General features: G+C 44.7%; 1 protein-coding gene across 4 annotated transcripts in view; it reads left to right on the top strand.

Moving 5' to 3' along the window:
- The window catches only part of LOC138453020 (balbiani ring protein 3-like), a 140,312-nt gene that overhangs the window by 9,144 nt on the left and 112,808 nt on the right, over positions 1 to 18,360 (top strand). For 2 of the 4 annotated variants that reach the window (XM_069605433.1, XM_069605432.1), the window contains exons 2-4: positions 999 to 1,145; positions 9,856 to 10,002; positions 15,377 to 15,523. In XM_069605433.1, the coding sequence (XP_069461534.1) occupies positions 999 to 1,145; positions 9,856 to 10,002; positions 15,377 to 15,523 (441 nt within the window). The remainder of the gene's footprint in view (positions 1 to 998; positions 1,146 to 9,855; positions 10,003 to 15,376; positions 15,524 to 18,360) is intronic. The other 2 variants (XM_069605435.1, XM_069605434.1) reach the window with 1 other exon arrangement.

The following is an 18,360-nucleotide window of genomic DNA, read 5'->3' as shown; positions in this document are numbered from 1 at the left end:
AATTGTATGGGTCTTGAAATCTATACGTGCTTTGATTGGGAGCCAATGGGCGTTTCTTCTTGCTTGCGAGATGTGGTCTGTGTGCTTAAGACCCCAGGCAGCTCTGAAAGCATTGTTTAGCAAGAGTTAACTGAGGTACCTGTGAATAGGACATTACAATAATCCAATTTACTGCCAGTGATGGCTCTGGCTACTATTAAGCAATTGGCAGGTGCCAAGAATGTTCAGCTAAGGCTAATCAGCTTAGTAGTGTAAGCAGTGTAGAAGGTAAGGGAAGTGGTCTGCGTGTGCATGGTGAGTTCCGCATCTAGGTAGACCCGAAGGGTTCTTCCTGGCTTGAAAACGGGATGGGGTTGCCGTCAATGGTGAAGGAGGCGTATGCAGGGTGAAGGGATTTCAGGCTGTGAGGGGAGCCCACAATGAGTGTCTCAGTTTTGTCATTGTTGAGGCAAAGGTGATGGTTGGCCATCCACTTTTGTATGATGCTGTAAGTTTGCTTAATGAAGGTGGAGTCGTGGGAGTAGTTGCCTGTGAGTTTTGGAGAATCTTGGTGTCATCTGTGAAATTTTTGTAGGGAATGGCAGGGGAGGTGGTCTGGCTGAATTGTTAGGGGGCTTCTTGGGAAAGTGATGATGCAAGGTACAGTAGGTATCTAGAGTGGCATGGAGGTTGTGTGGGGTCCTTTACAAAGTCATGTTTTCATTTTTACTGGATGGCGGCACCACAGGGTAAATCTATAGACGTGAGGCAAATTCATCACTAATACGTGGTCTACATTATCTCAAAAATATAGTACCTGCCCAGGGATCAAATTTCCTAATGTTAAAGTGCGAGAGTGAGAGAGTGCGACAAGAGCATGTCCATGTGTGATGCGGGTCTTATCCATCTGTTCGCATATTATCATTTTAATACATTTAAACTTTTGTAATGATGAGATTTAGAGATGATTCATGGAATTTTGTGTGAGATTTTAATGCGTGTTTATATCTCTGTCGCAGAGAAACCTGGAGAGTGTCCACGGCGCATCTCATGGTGTGATCGCCCACCGCCGTACAATCACATGTGCAACAATGACGCTGACTGCGGCGGCACCCAGAAGTGTTGCATCCAGGTTTGCACAAAAGAATGCAGGGACGCCGTTCCAGGTAATAGCGTAATGTAATGTCTGGGACTACAATCAGAGTCTGGGTTAGTGATGACCAGATCAAAAGATCACTCAAGAAACGGGATCCCAGAGATTCCAGTAGGAAATTGATAGATATTGACTCCACCTGCAGTGTCTCTGTCACATTATGACTTTCCTTTCATGGGTTACTCCATGTATCCCAGTGGTGGTGGACTCAGGCAAGATGGGAAAGGTGGGTCTTGCACAAACACAGAAGAGCATAGCATATTGAGATAGTAGGTTGGCATCATCTGCCCATTTCCCTGCCGGCAGTAATACCATATACTCTAGTCTTGCAATTAAACTGTGTTTGCCAGCTGTGATTGCCCTGTGTCATCTTGAGAACTAATTGTGACTTCACTGCATCTGTTGTAAACCATTTCAGTAATTGTAATTGTTTATTTATACCGCGCTTATACACGGGAAGTGCTTCAAAGTGTTTCGAGGTGGGAGGGGAACAAGGGAATACAGTAATCATTCTGAGGCCTTGAAGTTTCCTGATGAATCTAAACAGAGAACTAGCCTACTGGCCTGGCAACATTTCTCCTAGTGCAAGTGCATGAAGTGTTACAGTTGGGGGAGGTGGACAGGACAGACGAACATTGCTAGTCCTAGTATATTTAGGTCATGCATACGTACAGACAGGTGCGAGGAAGAGGGGGTTGGGGCCCTGTGATGCCCTTTCTCTACTATGCTACTGAGCCTCTGCCTCAACCATGCTGAAGTCCTAGGACACCATTTAATAACACACCTCAGCTACAATATATTAATACTCACCTCCACTTTTGCTTTGCACTTGTGCTTCTTAGATATATGACTACCTCCTCTCCAGCCTCTCCTCCACGCTACACATGTTTCAGTTCTTGCATTTCACCTCATAACTGTTCTTCTGCAGACCGCGAGCAAACTTTGTTCAACTGTAAGATTATCTCTAATGTATTCTGTCCTCATAGAAGGGTGTTCTCCGGGGGTTAAATCCAGGTAGACAGAAACAGAGGGGCAAGAGAAGACATTCCAAAGAGACATTCCATACCAAGTGGAAGCACAGCACACATCTTCAAAATACTGCAGTGCATACATAATTCCACTTCAAGGGCAATTTTCTTTGTTTACACGTTTCTCTGCATTTCTTATGTGTGCACTCTACTGACAAAGTTCTTTGTTCTATACATCTTTATGTTGAAGACTATCCTTGGTTATAATTGTATATTCAAACTCTTCAGGCTCTGGCCAACCACATATGTCCATGTTTAAATAATCACAATTTGACCATGGTTATTCCTGCTTTGTCCCTGAGCAATGTAACATCTGTAGTTTTCCATGGACCACCACGGCAAATGTCATAGACAAAGCATGGTCATCCATGACCTTTGTCTGTGCATGTTCAGGAAGAAACCCCAAACTAACCATATGGCTGCCATGAAATTCACAGCACAGTCAGAAGTTACCCTTTTATTCGTTCAAGCAAATTGTACAGTACATTTATGAACCACTACTGTTTATTATCATAAATCAGTCACATCAGCTTTATTCGGCATACAAACCATCAAAGCATACATTGTTAAAAAAGCAATACAAATTGCAGTATTAATCGAGACATTCTCACAACCCAAACTTCAGCAGTCCCATTTTACAGCTCAGTCGGCTAATAGAGACCACATAGATCTACCCTCCACACACATTCTACATAACTCTTCTCCCAACATGCACCTGAAACATGCAGTCCCTAGGTGCACATGCCATCGACGCACACAACCTCATCTTGGAACATCAACTACTCTTCTTAGTAATGAGTGAAACTTGGCTCCACCCAGCTTCAGGTCCCTTACTGACTCCAGCCATCCCACCGGACTAAACCATTCTTAGAACTGACTGCCCAGATGTTACGGGAGGAGGAGTAGCCATCATCGCTAAAACCTTGATACAGTTCATAGCTGGCAAAACAGATATAATAGACGGTTACAAGTTTCTAGCCCTTAAACTATCTACTGACCCCAAAACAACCATCAACTTCCGCATAGTCTATAGAGCACCTAACTCCGCGAATCACCCGGATATAGATATCCCCTTACTTATTACCTTTCTCCTGAAACCAAAGACTAAATTTATCCTATTAGGAGACATCAACTTGGGTTTCATCGACGCCTGTGACCACAAAGCCACAGCCTTCCACACTGCACTACAAGAAATGCAGTTCTCCCAAATTGTCAACACACCCACACATACTAAAGGCAGAATCCTAGATTGGATTCTAACCCTGAATGCCAAAGTATCCCTTGAAGACATTTAAAAGTCTCCTGGTCAGATCATTTTCAAGTTCCCTTCAACGTATCAACTACAAAAGCACAAGATTCACCTTTACCACCACATATTCCAATTCTGGTGAGAAATTCACATAGGCTCACACCAGAAAACCTGACCCCAGTCCTCACTAAACTACTCAAAGCACAGCCCATAATGAACACTAATCCTGACAGCATCTCCCGTCTCTACCACACCTGCTTGAACACTTCTATCGCCGAAGTAGCTCCATGCAAGTCCAAACTGCCCAGATCTAAACGTAGCAACTCCTGATTCAATATTGAAACTATCGAACTCAGAAGAAACAAAACAGCACTAGAACATCTAAATAGAAATAGAAAAAAAACCTTCCAATGAGTCCAAAAAAGAGCTCCAGGTTATCTCTCAAAAATATAAATATAAACTTGCAGTCATCACCCATAAAGCCAGTACCCTGAATGTACGCATTACCAATGCCGCCTCCAACAGTAAAGAGCTGTTCTCAATCCTTAGTGAATTGAAAACACCCATCCCACCTCCTAGCCCCGCTATCGCCAGTAAAGCATGGTGTACCACCATACAGAATGCCCTAGCCACCAAAATCAATTCCCCCCAAAACAAAATTGTAATGAAAAGAAAATTACTAGCACACACTGCTGAAACCTCCTCTATCTATTTGACTGATAATGAAACATCAGCTTCCCAGTTCAACTTCACCCTGGTTACCCAAGACCAAGTACTTAAGACTATTGCCTCCCTCAAACCATCTAATTGCAAAGGAGACAGCTTTCCCGCTAACCTAGTTAAGACCTGTGCTCCCACTGTAGCACCTGTTATCACCAAATTCATAAACTCATCCTTCAGTACTAACTCCATCCCCACTGACCTTAAAGAAGCCTGGGTCACGCCCCTACTGAAAAAACCCGCACTGGATCCTACTATTCCCATTAACTACAGACACATTACCACAGTCCCCTTCCTCCTCAAAATAATGGACAAAATAGCATACACTGAAGTACAATCACCCTTAGAAAACAATCACCTGTTAGGCAATAAACAATCTGGCTTTCGACCTAAACATAGTACAGAGACAGCATTACTTGACCTAAGAAATCAGATGGGCGCCATCAGAGACTCAGGGAACCTATGCATCCTGCTATTACATGATCTGTCCGCTGTGTTCGATCTAGTGGACCATGACAAATTATGCCTAGCATTATCAAAAAACTTGAATTTTTCAAATGATGCAACCACATGGGTTAAATCATTTTTTATCAGAACGTACGTGCAGAGTAGCCATCGGCGAGGAGGTGGCTGACCCGATACTAGTACCTCTAGGCGTACCCCAAGGATCGTGCCTCTCTCCCACTCTCTACAATGCCTACACAAAGCTTTTGCAGCATTAGATGACACCGGTGTAATCTATACTAACTTTGCGGAAGATACTCAGATACTCATCCCAATCACTGGCAATCAAGAACAAGAGTCTATTCTCAGAAATAAAATCTACTCTCTCATCCAAAATTGGATGGCAACAAACAGTCTATGCCTTAATGGCGAAAAGACTGAGATCCTCAATGTAGGCTCCCCAGCCCGACTGAAAAGGTTACACAAGGACTATACATCTATTGATATAGATGGTCCTCCTATCCCTATCTCAAACCAAGTCAACACCTTAGGTGTATACCTAGACTCAGGTCTCACCATGAGTAAACATGTCAACTCACTCGCCTCATCCACCGCCTACACGGCTAAACTCATTGCCCTTAGTGGACAATGGCCCTCATTACAACTCTGACTGTAGCTGTGCCGTTAAAAATGGCACGGCTGCCACCGGAGTTTAATTTTTTCCGGCACTTGTGACTGGGCAAGAACCAGGTCATGCCGAGTTCGGCAGACCCGGTAATTGCCCATTTTCGGGTGCCGGAATCAAGGGCCTCCGCATCCCCATTCAGCCCCATAGGGCTGAATGGGGATGGGGACGTCGGATGCACCAGCACCATTCAGAATGGTGCTGTTGCATCCGACGTGCTCTGCTCGCAGGTGCCGTTACACCCACCGGGAAAAACCCGAAGCAGAGCCCGTAGTATGGCGGTCCAGGAAGTACGGTACCGGCATGCTTACCAGGGCCAATTTCTCACTGCACAGAACAGAATTCACCCTAGAAAGAACCCTCATTCTGTCTAAGCTAGACTGTTGTAATATACTCTTGCTAGGAACCACAGAGAAAAATATAGCCAAATTGCAATTATTGCAAAAAAAAGCACTAAGAGCAGCACTTGGAATCAAATACAGGGACCACATTTCACAGACAAGGAGAGAGGTACACTGGTTACCTATACAAGCTAGAATACTACACAAAACACTTACCACCACACACAAATGCATCGCCCAAAACGCCCCTACCTAGCTCAATCAATGCCTCACAAAACGCTAACTAGATCTCTCAGATCTACCTCCAGCACTCACATACTCATCCCTCGCTTCAAGAACTCAAGAACAGGAGGTTCCAGCTTCCCTGTAGCAGCTCCCAGAATCTGGAACTCACTCCCCTCGAACATAAGCAATAAGCACACACTCACTTTAAGAATCTGATAAAAACCTGGCTGTTCCACTAATTCTAACCTGCCTGCCCTCATTAGCCCTGTTCATCACCACATGTTGCTGAATAACTAGGTTTACACTGCTGTTAACCTATACTTGCTCTGTAACTACCATGAAATTGTCATTATTGTCAGCTGACATCTTCTGCCCTTGTAACCAGAAAGCTTTACTGTAACCTTGTCACCTACACCATGATACCCCCGGATTTGGGCGTATAATCAAATGTAATAAATAAAAATAAATACAAAATAAAATATATCGTATTGCACCTCTGTATCTTGGCAAGCCTGGGACTGTCCATATTCTCGTCCAGTATAGTATAGGCTTGACGTTTATTTGGTCTTCTATTGGGCACAGGTCACTCTAGGCGAAGAACAGCATTTGGTGCACCCTTTGACTGCAAGAGCAATGATTTAATAAATCTGTTTGCTGTAACGCCCAGGGACTGAGCTCTTGTGTGCCCCCAAATGTCTGTGCCGTTAAGTGCTGATGGCAGGGCTTGGATGCTATAGAGTTGGAGTGCTGGAGTCACAGCACCCTCACCATGGTTTGCCGAGAGTTTCCTAATCCCTCTGCTGTGTTTGTCCAAGGTCATATTGGCTTTGATTAGTTGCTGTGTCCAGAGACCAGTTTCTAGGAATCTGTTGCCCAGGTAGTCATAGGCAGTGACCTGCTCCAATTGTGTACCATCGATGTCTATGTTCAGATTGATGCATTTTGCTGATCTGTATCTACAGACCATTGCTTTGTTTTTTGCCTTATTTAACTCCAGCCAAAGTTCTTCACGTCTGCTGGTAAATCTGGCAATGGCGTGTTTGTGACTCATCAGTGTGGTTGACAGCAGCACTGCATCATCGTCACAGAACAGCACTTGGAATTTATCTGTTCGCATCTTGTGGTGGGGGAGGGCCCTGGCAACTGACTATCCCTCCCTCCAGTACTTCCTTGATATAGAGGCAGACGAGGAGGGGCACCAGGACACACCCCTGGTGCACACCTCTCTGAACATCAAAGGCTGGGTAACTTCTCCCCCAAGACCCCAATGTACTGGCACAATGTTTCTTGAATATAATGACCGTATAATAGCCAGTAAGGTTTGGGGGATTTTATGATTTGCCAGAACCTGCCAAAGATGTTTCCTCGGGACAAAGTCGAAGGCAGTCTTCAGATCAACAAAGACTGCGTACATTTTTGATCGTCATACAACTATGGCTACTTTTTGGTGTAATCGCATCACAGGGAGCATATTTAATTTGGGGAGCTCTTTTCAGGGTGTTATATTTCATCAATATCCGAAGGAGGCAAAAACTCTGGTGAGCAATGCCCTGAAAACTCTGGTCAGCAGTGCCCTGAAAACTCTGGTCAGCTGTGCCCTGAAAACTCTGGTCAGCTGTGCTAGTAGCTTGCTGGAAGCCAGCTTGGAGGAGGCTCATTTTACCTGCTGAGTCGACCCAAGCCTGGAGGCGCTCAAGAATGGCTTTAGAGAAGAGTTTGCCTGCCGCATCAAGTAGGGAAATTGGGCGATAGTTTCCTGGGATGCCCTTCCCTACCTTTCTATAAATGGGCACTATCTCTGCCACGCGCCAAGATTTTTGAACTGTTCCCAAGCAAATAATGGCATTGAAAACACAGTATAGCACTGGCCCCCAGACTGATGGCTCAACTTTGTAGATGTCAAATTAGGATTTTGTTCGGGCTCCGGTTTTTCCCACGCCCCCATTGCTCTTATGGCCTCCTCTACCTCTGTTACAGTGATGCAGTAATTTTCTTCTTCTGGTAGCAATCCACAAGTTTTTTCTGGGTCATCCTCATCTGATACCCGTGATTCCTCACACCATGAATCTGGGCCTATGCTGCACTGTAGGTCACAGAGTTCGTATTCACCTTTCCCCACCACCAGTTTCCAGAATAGACATGAATCACCATTCCTGCAAGCATCAAGTAGGGTTTCCAATCTACCCCTATGGATGGTTCCTTTTTCATTTTGATCATGTTTGGTTGGATGCACGAATCTCCCAGAGGCAGGATTTATCAACTGGCGGACCCTCCGTTAAGCATGAGACAATTCACCCCTTGGCTGTCCTGCAACAGGCATCAAACCATCTGTGTTGCTTCAATAATCGATGTTTGACTGTCCTTGATGGATTTGTAAAAAAGGGATGTAGGCTTGGAGCCATGGCACGATTCTCCCTCAGTGTTGTGGTCTCATTTGTTGCAGTATCACAAATTACTTTTATATTCTCAATTATTGCTTCGTAAATGTCTGGTTTACGATTCTGTTTTTCGATCTTAGCCCATTTCATTGTTCCTCTAACATGGCCCTCAACTGCTATATGCCTGCCTCGTATAATCCATTTCCATCCTCAAAATTAGAGTAACAAATATTGTAGACTGATTTCCATAAATACTGCAAGCAGAATCTGTAGAACTGTACATCCATCACTTCTGATCGCATGGATGTCCATATTGAGTATATAGTAGGTCGAACCATTACTTTTTATTTCTTGAGTGGTCTGTGACATAACAAGGGTGATTACATTATCAAACAACAAAAATCAGACTTCCTCCTTCTCCTGTATTTTAATGCTGAATACCCACACTAGCTGAAACACAGTCGACTATGATGTCAACCAACGAAAACACCACATACAGCCCCAGAAAGAGTATTAGTTGCTCTTTATGCCTTTATGAAAAACACTTTTTTTTTTTTAAATGACCACATTTCTCCCCTCTCGAGACTGTGATTATGCTAAAAGGCATGTGCTGCCTCGTACATTTCATATTCACATTCATTAATTCAACACATTTATCTTGGGTTAGTAACAAAAAAACATGACCTAATCCTTGGACCACAGGTACGATTGTTACCCAACAGTAATATTGACAGATATTCAGAACATCTATATACAGAGCTACAACAGGAATGAAAATGGCATCAGACTTTTCTTATTCAATCTTATAATCGCAGGCAGTGTGTTTTAGGTGTGAAGCCCACTCAATAGTCCACTATAATAGTCCACTAGACAGCCTTACACTGTCTGCCTGTTCAATTTTTGCCTTGCCTCTTTTAATCTCATGGGATATATTGTTGTCCATTATCCCAATATTTGTTTGCCAAAGGATTGAAAACAACTGTTGTTATGTCGACGCACTGCGTTTCGGCCTAAACATCAAGGGTAGACCCCATCCTGGGTGGGCTTCCCTCGTCAATTTCACACAGGCCTTCGTCAGGATATAAAATCTTTTGTGGTTACAACGATCCTCGATCTTCTAACCTCAAAACATCATTCAGACCAATCTAAAAAGTGGAAGAACACATATATTTAGGACCCTTAATTGTGTATGTTCATGTTAGCTACGCTATACCAGACTGTGCGGCAATGTATTACTGACCTTATTTGGTTTTCAAAACAGCAATAGGTCTCTAAATGAGGAACTCTTGCCTCATACAGCTATGGCTACTTGTTGGAGTAATTGCATCACAGGGAGCACATTTAATTTGGGGAGATTATTTCCCAGTTGTAATCATATATGCATATCATCAATCTGGGATGTCAATGATGATTTATTTCATATCTATTACCTACGTCATCTACCAGGTGTCGGTGCTTATTTTGTATTCTTCTGCTTCAGTCTCTTAGTTCATTCATAGGTCCATATTGGGGCAGATTTTCAGGAACACCACATGCAGTAATGATTTAGCCCACGCGTCTGCCAAGCCTATAATGAGAGCCAGCGTGTTCAGCTGATCCTAGTATTATCACGAGTGGGCAGTCATTGATGAATCTTTGTCAAATCTTTTCTAGTGAAACCAAAACCAGGAATGTGCCCAGCAGACACCGTCAGATGTATCAAGGCTGAAGATGATCTGTGTAAGATCGACAGCGACTGCTCCGGGGATCTGAAGTGCTGCCACTTCCACTGCGGCTTAAAGTGCAAGAACGCGACAGCAGGTACCTGTAATGGGAGGCTGTTAAACCTGATGGAACACTAAACTCTTGTTTTCATTTCAGGATGAACCAGGTCGTGACAAAAGTGGGGTGTGTCTCATATATAAACATGTCCTCATTAAATCACATGACATGTGGTAAGCTAGAACTGCAAACTAGAACTTCTCTCTAGTCATAGTTGAATGCTTGAACTCTGAATCACTCGGAAATGGTCGAGTTTGTCCAAGTTGAACTTCTCAAATGTTAATTGTGTTTCGGGGAAGCAATCGCTTTAGAAACTGGAATGTGGGGTTCTGTAAAGCTCACACTTTTGAGGTTTGGCTTCAGTCTGTAAAATTGTATTCAGAGAGGCAGGGGGTAGGGGATTCAGCATGTGCAGGTGTAGGGAATGGATTGCAATTAGAATTGGAGGGTAGGATTTTTGTATGTAGAGAGAAGGTTACATTGAAATCCCACGCACTTACACTTTACTTTTTAGGGAGCCACTGCGTCACAGTAAGAGCCTGGGTGATGCTCATGGTCACTGCCTTTCTGTGGTTACTGAGGGAGCAAAGCACTGGAGTGAGTGGCTTTAGTGAGATACTGCACGCAGGCATTGTCTTTCTCGAGGGCCAGAAAACCCCAGTTAAGAACCAGAAAGCCCCACTGGCTAGTGGAGGTTTAAGATTGCATTCAGTTAATGCAACCATGTTTGTCAGAGGCATGTCATTTTTTTGGGATCCAATATCCTGTGCAGTGGCAGGAGGAGTATTTGTGAGGAATTGCCATCTGTCAAGGATGCAAAGCCTTGGCTTTTGAGATTTGTATTAGTACATAAACGTATACGGCTGATTCTATCTCCAAACGGGTAATCTGCTCACCAGATCCCCTTTGGCGCACCTCCATGCAAAGGCATAGTGCAGGTGTGCCCTGCTACATCAGTAGCGCGATCCTCAGCACCTGCTCTGCAGGGCAGGTTCAATGGTCACAAGATGCCCACTCCACCGCCACAGCGACAGCAAAATCATTGCAGCACAGGGGTGACATTTAAGCACATCTGAGCTATGCTCCCTGTACTCAAACTACAATGATCATGAGTACCCCATGATGGAGGCATGGTAATCTCTCATAATAAACTATGCCTGAGTTTAGGTACAGTGCATGGGATTACTTATGATCAAGGCTGCAACGTCCCAATTGATATTGCACATGTGTCAACTCCTGTGAGTCAGCACTGCTGTGGAAGGGAATGTGTGATTAATCAAATTTCAGGGTAGCAGTGGTCCATGTGTGAATATCGGTTTCTAAACCATCAGTCGGCCACACACCTCTATCACACCAGGATGGATCCGAACAGATTGGAATAAGCAAGCATACAGTTAAAATTATAAACCTCCTTGTCTAGTTTTGGTAACGTGGATGGAACGGCAGGCTTATCTCCTCTTCAGGTTGTGGATCATTTGATTAGTTGCAAAACAGCGAAAATACAATTATTACTCAATGATAAAAGGAGTGTCCAGTCAAGGTTGTATACAAATATCTACTTTATTATTGTCACAACAGACAGTCTAACAAAACTATGAAATTCAACCCACCCTGTAAAGGAATGCAGAGGACAGACAGTTTCGAAGAAGGAAAAGGGATGCACTCTGGATAATGACTGGAGGGAAGCCCGTATGGTTGATAACCACCGTTTGTTAACGTTTCTTGTATTCAGCACAAAGAGAGAAAAGAATCTTAAAATGCCTTTAGAGGCCTTCTAGGAAGGACCAGTGGGACAAAATCACAATGTACCTTGTGCTGTAGATGTTCTTGGTGCCTGACAGGGTCGGGTCACCTTCAAGATGTTTTGCAGGCTTCTGTGACAGAGTTCGAGAAAGGAGTCAGCTGCGGGTATCAGGCGGCAAGACGGTTCGTCGAGCTAAGCTGGATGAACAACATTAGGCAGGCCTACACTGTCGCTCAGGGTCAGGAATCATTGTTTCTGTGCTGATCAGCAGCTCTGAAGCACTAGTCAAGATGTCACAGATGTCTTTAAGTGACGGCAGCTTAACAACGGTCTGTGTTGCCATTGGTTGCGGATCGAGGAACTCGACTCGCTCGAAAATGTTCTTTATGGGGGACATTTGTAGATACTCGTCGAGGCACTTCTCCCAGCTTCTTCAATGGGCTTGTGTCATCCTTTAAGGCATACGGCCCACAGCTGTGGAGTGTGTTGTAGTCAGCTGCATTGTCCTTGGTTGTAGGTTCAGAGCCCCTTTGGCACTTCCTATCATTGAAGCTTGCTGCTGAGCATAGCAGCGCACCATTTGTGCTGGCTAGGTACCGGTTCTGGAGCGGCTGTAGGTTGTAAGAAAGGCATGGCCTCAAAGTAAGACAGACACAAGTGATCACAGTTCAAGGGTGCTTATTAAACTGTAAAATGGGTGAGATTAACGCCTAATCTAAACCTAAATCTAAGATGGGAGCAAGCTACGACCATCAAATAATAATAATAGCATCCGGAGTCTAGTCAAATAAAAGGGAATATACTAAGAAACCTATTGACAATCCTTACTGCTATGTTACAAATAGTGTGGGATAATGTTCATAAGAAAAGAAAGAAGTGTTCACAAAATGATAAGTCAGGATGTTAAAGCCGGGGTCTCCCTTCCCCACGTTTTAGCATGGGACAAGGTGGGACTCTCGAGCACAACACACTCCTGGGTTCTTTAACACAAGCTTACAGTTCTTTTTTTCTATATCAGGGCCTTCTGTACCCAAGTCTCTTCTCTTGCAAAGTATCTTGCTTCAAAGGGCCTGATATGCAAAAACAACAAAACAAAGGTTCCTTCTGCTAATCTTCACGTCGGGTGATTACCCTTGACCCTTATATACCCCTCAGCCGGGCCCCAATCCTTCTCTCAGCGTCAACCTCCCAGAGCACTTGCCAATTTAAACAGAGACTTCCAAAAGGCAATCTCGTCTCACTGGGTCACTCTGTTAGCCTATGACAAGTGCAGGTTTCACAAAATCACAGATCGCTAGGAGTTCCCCTCAGTCGGGAGCAAACGCCTTTTCCACAATTCCCTCAGTCGGGTGCACACTTTCCCAATCGTCAAAACTTTAGCAACGTGTCAAGGACTTTCAATTGTACAAGGGGTTGGCTTGACCCTTCTTTGACAACCTTGGCACCTCACGCCAGCCTTTCCTATGGCCTCTTGGTACTTGTAGTTTTAATACTCTTTTAGCTCAATACATTCTCTTTGTTCAGGAGAGGGGTACCAGCCAGGCACATTCGATTGAGCACCCATGTGGTGCCGGACCACTCTATCTCTGGTACCCAGTTCGTTCATAAAAAGTCTTTGTATCTTAATCCTCTTAAGGTTGCCACTGCAACCGTGAACCTAACACAGTCTGACCCACTATCAGGTTCTTCTGACTCACCATCTGTGCTGAACTCGTTGGCTTTTCTTTTGCCGCTGGAGTCAAGGACAGTACCACGATGGCAACTGCGTCTCCACCCCCTGGCTATCAGTGCGGGAGATTTCCATGCACTATTGACATCCGTCACACCATTCGCCAGCTGCGATATTTGGTCTTATGTTTGTTTTATCGCAAGATTTGTAGGTCTGGGTTGAGAAGGGCAGGGGCAACTCCCACCTTGATGTCCTTTCAGATCTTGCCGCCTTTCTCCTCCGTTTGAACTGCCGTCCAGGAATAGCTGCTTCCTCCTCCGTTCGGCCTTGCTCACATAGTGCTCTTGTGCTCCACCTTTTATCCCTATGGGGAAGGGAAAGGGCAAGTCAGGTGTGTGTAGTTGTCGGCAATTGCTTGACCTTGCCTGACACTTGTATTGGGACATGTCAGGTAAACGGCTCTGGTATTAGCCATTGTCGTTCACGGTGTGAGAAAGTATTTGTGTTGGAAACGGGGGGAGGTAGAGTTTCTAAATATCCTACTGGGCAGGATGTTGAAAAAGTGTCATAAGGAAGGGGATACTGCGTCTCAACCTTCGGTGTCCCACTTCCACTCCCTGAAGACCCCCCATCCAGGTGATACTCCCACACTGGTCCACCCCCAGGAACTGGATCCAATAGCGATGGCTGTGTCCTGGCCACCTGGATGACAGATCACAGGGACTAGCGGGTGAGACACCTTCAGGTTTCTCACAGTGTCCTCTGAGGTCTGTATCTCCCTCTGTTCCTTGGTAGATGTTTAGCAGAGGGATCATGCTTCCCTCTTTGGATATCCTGGCCTTGCTTCACTGGTGGAAGATGTAAGGTAGACCCTACCATCAGCCAGGGTCCAAGATTGAGTTCTTCTTGGTTACATCTGGTAAAGTCTTCAAAATGATTTGCCAAAAGAGGGGCTCAGCCCTCTTTTAAAGCAAACTGGATAACAATGATTGGTATAGGCTAACCCTACCTTAGTGAATCAATCCCGGGGTCCCTGCCAACAATCTCCTGTATGCCTGAGGTCAGAACCAGAGTGCTTTGCAATATGAAAGGTAAAGTGGTGAAAAACGGGAACAAGGTGTGCCGCAGAACTAAACTGGCTGAACCCTTCTCTCAACAGAACAAGCTATGGGCTCACTTCTTTGTGCTACTAAGTCCAACCCATCTTCCTGTCTGTTGTGTTCAAAGAGTTGCTTTGGTTAATGGTCCTCCTTAATGGTCCTCCCTGTGTGGTCCCTGTTAAAGCGGCAGGTCTCCCTTGAAGCTGTGGTGAGACCAGACTCTCTGGGTCCTGCAAACCACATTCTCGTACCATATCAATGTGGTCCCCCTAGTGAGGTGGTATACCTTAAACAACATACCTAGACATGACAGTTCACTGCCATCAATACTGAGAGACGGGAGCTGACATCAGGTTGACACAGTTACAAATAAATGGTTGTTGGGTTTCCTGCATCCTTTGTTATCCTCTGCAGCCAGGCCCCGTGTGGGCCTGTTTGAAGTACCCTGTATTGGTATGATAATCGCTGCAGGGCCTACCAAAAAAGCAGGGTGGTTCCATGGAGCTTTTGTCAGTTAATCAGGCTGACCATGGCAGGGGGAAGGTTGGTCCTCACCCTTGCCGGGAATGACATTGTGTGCTCCTCATGGTCACATTCCAACTAAATATGACTGGGCAGACGGTGCCTGTTGGCTTTGTAAAGCCCGGAGTACACAGGTCTATGCTTTTGTCGTGGTGTGAGCATGGGAATATATGTGTGGATTTGCCCCACACATTTTCCTGAGGTTGGTGTACCATCACTCCATTTAAACAGAAATTTCAAAAAGCTCAGGCGAGCGCACATCCACCATGCTGATGGTCGAAATCCTCACAATTCCCATATATGTGTGTGTGTGTGTGTGTGTGTGTGTGTGTGTAACTCATGAGAGAACGAATTTGACAAATTAGCAACTTTTCTCAGTGAAACTGAAACCAGGACAGTGCCCAGCAGATACCATCAACTGCTTCAGGCCTGAAGCTGACCAGTGCCAGAGCGACGGGGACTGCTCCAGGGATCAGAAGTGCTGCTACTTCCGCTGCGGCTTTAAGTGCAAGAACGCGACAACAGGTACCTGTAATGGCTCGGGGTTACATTTTTCATGGAACACTTAACTCATATGCTTTCTTCCAAGCTGGGACAGGTCTTGTCAAAAGACAGGGATCTCTCCAATAAAGAAAAACATTGCACAAAAATAACATGACGTATGCTGAACTCAGGGGCGAACTGGCAAGGTGGGAAAAGGGGCAACTGCCCCCCAGGCTGGCTGGGCTGTTGCCCATAAGCCAGAGCTTCAGAATGTAAATAATATAATTGCAAAGATTAAATCCTTCAGAATCTAGCCTGCTACGATGGAAGCGAGAGCTGCACAGCTTGCTCAGACTCTGTGTAAATGGAGCCAGGCATTATTCTTGATTTCAGCAATACTCTAGATAGGCCCGGGAGGCCCCCACAATGAGTGGCAATGTCTGCATAACCAATATGTGTGACCATGGATTGTAATGTTGGCACTACTGCACCCCATACACGATTGCCTGTCACAATCCACAGCAACGTTCACGACAACTACTTGCCAAGGAAGTAAGGATCCATATCGTATTAGAGTTTGTCCTCAGTTCAATGCTGCCCGAATGCTTCTCCTATGTTCTGGTGAATTTCTTGATCACCAGTGTGTTCATTTAAAAAGAGTTTAATAGCACCCTGAATAGCACCCATGGATGTTACTTATACAGTGGTTATAGAAATGGCTGTTGGGCTGTTGGTGGCACTTACTTTTGGACACAGTTAAAAAACACACATAGAAATATAAACAATTCAGTTATTCATTATTAGAAGACTACAAACTGAGGGGTTCATTCAGAGTTGTGCAGATTTTTTAATACCACTGAACAAAGGTAACCAGCTCCTCCAGTGGTATTTCTGAAAATCCACCGCACTCAATGTTTACCACCAGCAGAGGTGGCATTTCTGGAATACCCCCAGTGCTATTTCAGAAATATCACCTCTGATGGCGGGAATGTAAAAGATGTTCTTTTCAGCCATTTTCAGCATCAATGTGAAGAGAGAAATGGACTATGTCCAGCAGTGGCTCACATCACTACTGTTGATTTTCTTTAGGCACAAAAGGGTCAATACTGCCCCATTATGCATTATATGGGTACAGTGGTGAGAGTAGGTAATCAGAGATGCCCACCTAATTACCGTCTCAACATGGCCCTTCGTAGAAATGTGTTTCAATCTGCTGAAGAGTTAAAAAAAAAATACAAAAATGGTAGCCTCTTTTGTATTTTTTTACCTGCACCTTTAAGGAAAAGGAGAAAATAGGTGTTTTTCTGCCAAAGGTCCATCTAAAATACCACCACCAGCATTCACATGAAATGCCACTGTTTGTATTTGATCAAACTCTGAATTGGGTGGATGGTAAAATCAATAGTACTTGCCAAATACCGGCAATTTTACTGTTGCCACCCAACTCTGAATGACCCCCTAAGTCTATGATCGTTTTTCACTGGACCTCATTCCAAGTTTAGCGATGCAGGAAAAAATTGTTGGTAATTCTGATACCACCATGTTTCCCCCACTGACAAATTATAATTTGAGTCAGATTTATCAGTTGCGGAAATACCACGTGGTAAATCTGCCAATTTTCAAAGGAAAAGGTGCGGATTTACCTCCAGCAAAATGCTGGAGATAAATCCCCCACTTTATACCTCCAAAAGACGTCATATTTATCATGTGGTAATTCCCCAGGCTGTAAAGCTGCCCAAAATCCCCATGGAGTCCTATGGCCTCCAAACATGGGGAATTACCACCACTTTCCTGATAGGACAACCAGACTGCCCTTTTCTGTGAAATGCAGGGAGAGATGGCAGAAGCTGTGCTGTAGTTCCTATTAAATACTCCGAACCTGCTGACAAGTCGACCACTGGAGCTGAAACCCAGAGAGCCTGCTGTGTAACCGGCACCTGCTGTTACCGTACCTTCCAAGTGACCTGGGGTTCACGAAAACCACCCCAACCAAGAGCCTGGTGAGATACTAGACTCAAGACCTGCATTTTGCGCCATCCCATGTTGTGCCGCGACCTTGCAGGGCGGCAATACCCTGGGACCTCAAGTCATTGTGTGGTGCATGGTCTTACAAATCCATCTGAAACTTTGTTGGCCTCCTCCTGGCTCTCCAGAGACACTATTTTAAGTCCTTGAAGTCCCCTTACCAGAGTGCTGGACCAGATTAGAGACTAGAAGCTTAATTATATTCAGTATTCTCCTGGCTCCTGAAAAGGGCGCCCAAAACCACAGGGCATCCAGCTGCGAAGAAACTCTTGCCTGAAACGTTCCCCGTTGATCTCTACTGCAAAATCTCTTCCAGTGTGGCAGATCCTAGTGTCTCCCCTGCTGCATACTCTTCTTCTGTGCAGATGTACTGTGTTGGCTTGGGTATTTACTTAAATTAAGCCTGTGATTTCTGTATATCTTTGGGGTGTTTCTTGTGATTGGGAGTCCTCTCATCCAGTTCCCTCAAGCCCACTGCTGGAATCCTCCTAGGGTGTCTACTCAGAAGTCCCTGGATTATTTTAACCTCTCTAAATTTTAAAGTGAAATACTTTTGAACTGTCTTCTTAGGAACTCTGACTTTTGCTACTTCTGGGCCTATCCTGACCTGTTTGTTGGACGCTAGAGACCTAGTGAGCCCCCCCACTCCCCTTCTGCCGCTGAGAACACTTAAGCTTCAAGACTAGGGAAAGAATTCTAATGTTTGGGCCTTTTGCCTAGAAAAGATAACAAGTGTTTAAAAGTGTACTCTGCAAATAGAAAGGGATAAATACTTGGGATTAAAAAATGTTAATGAATTTGTGTCGTCTAGCCTGATGGTTGGCCAGGATGAAAGTGATCATTCCCCACAATTA

The sequence above is a fragment of the Ambystoma mexicanum genome, chromosome 4p, assembly GCF_040938575.1.
Source record: "Ambystoma mexicanum isolate Mex_15411 chromosome 4p, UKY_AmexF1_1, whole genome shotgun sequence".
NCBI lineage: Eukaryota > Metazoa > Chordata > Amphibia > Caudata > Ambystomatidae > Ambystoma > Ambystoma mexicanum.
Note: the sequence above shows the minus strand (reverse complement) of the source record. Positions and strands in the feature narration are given on the sequence as shown.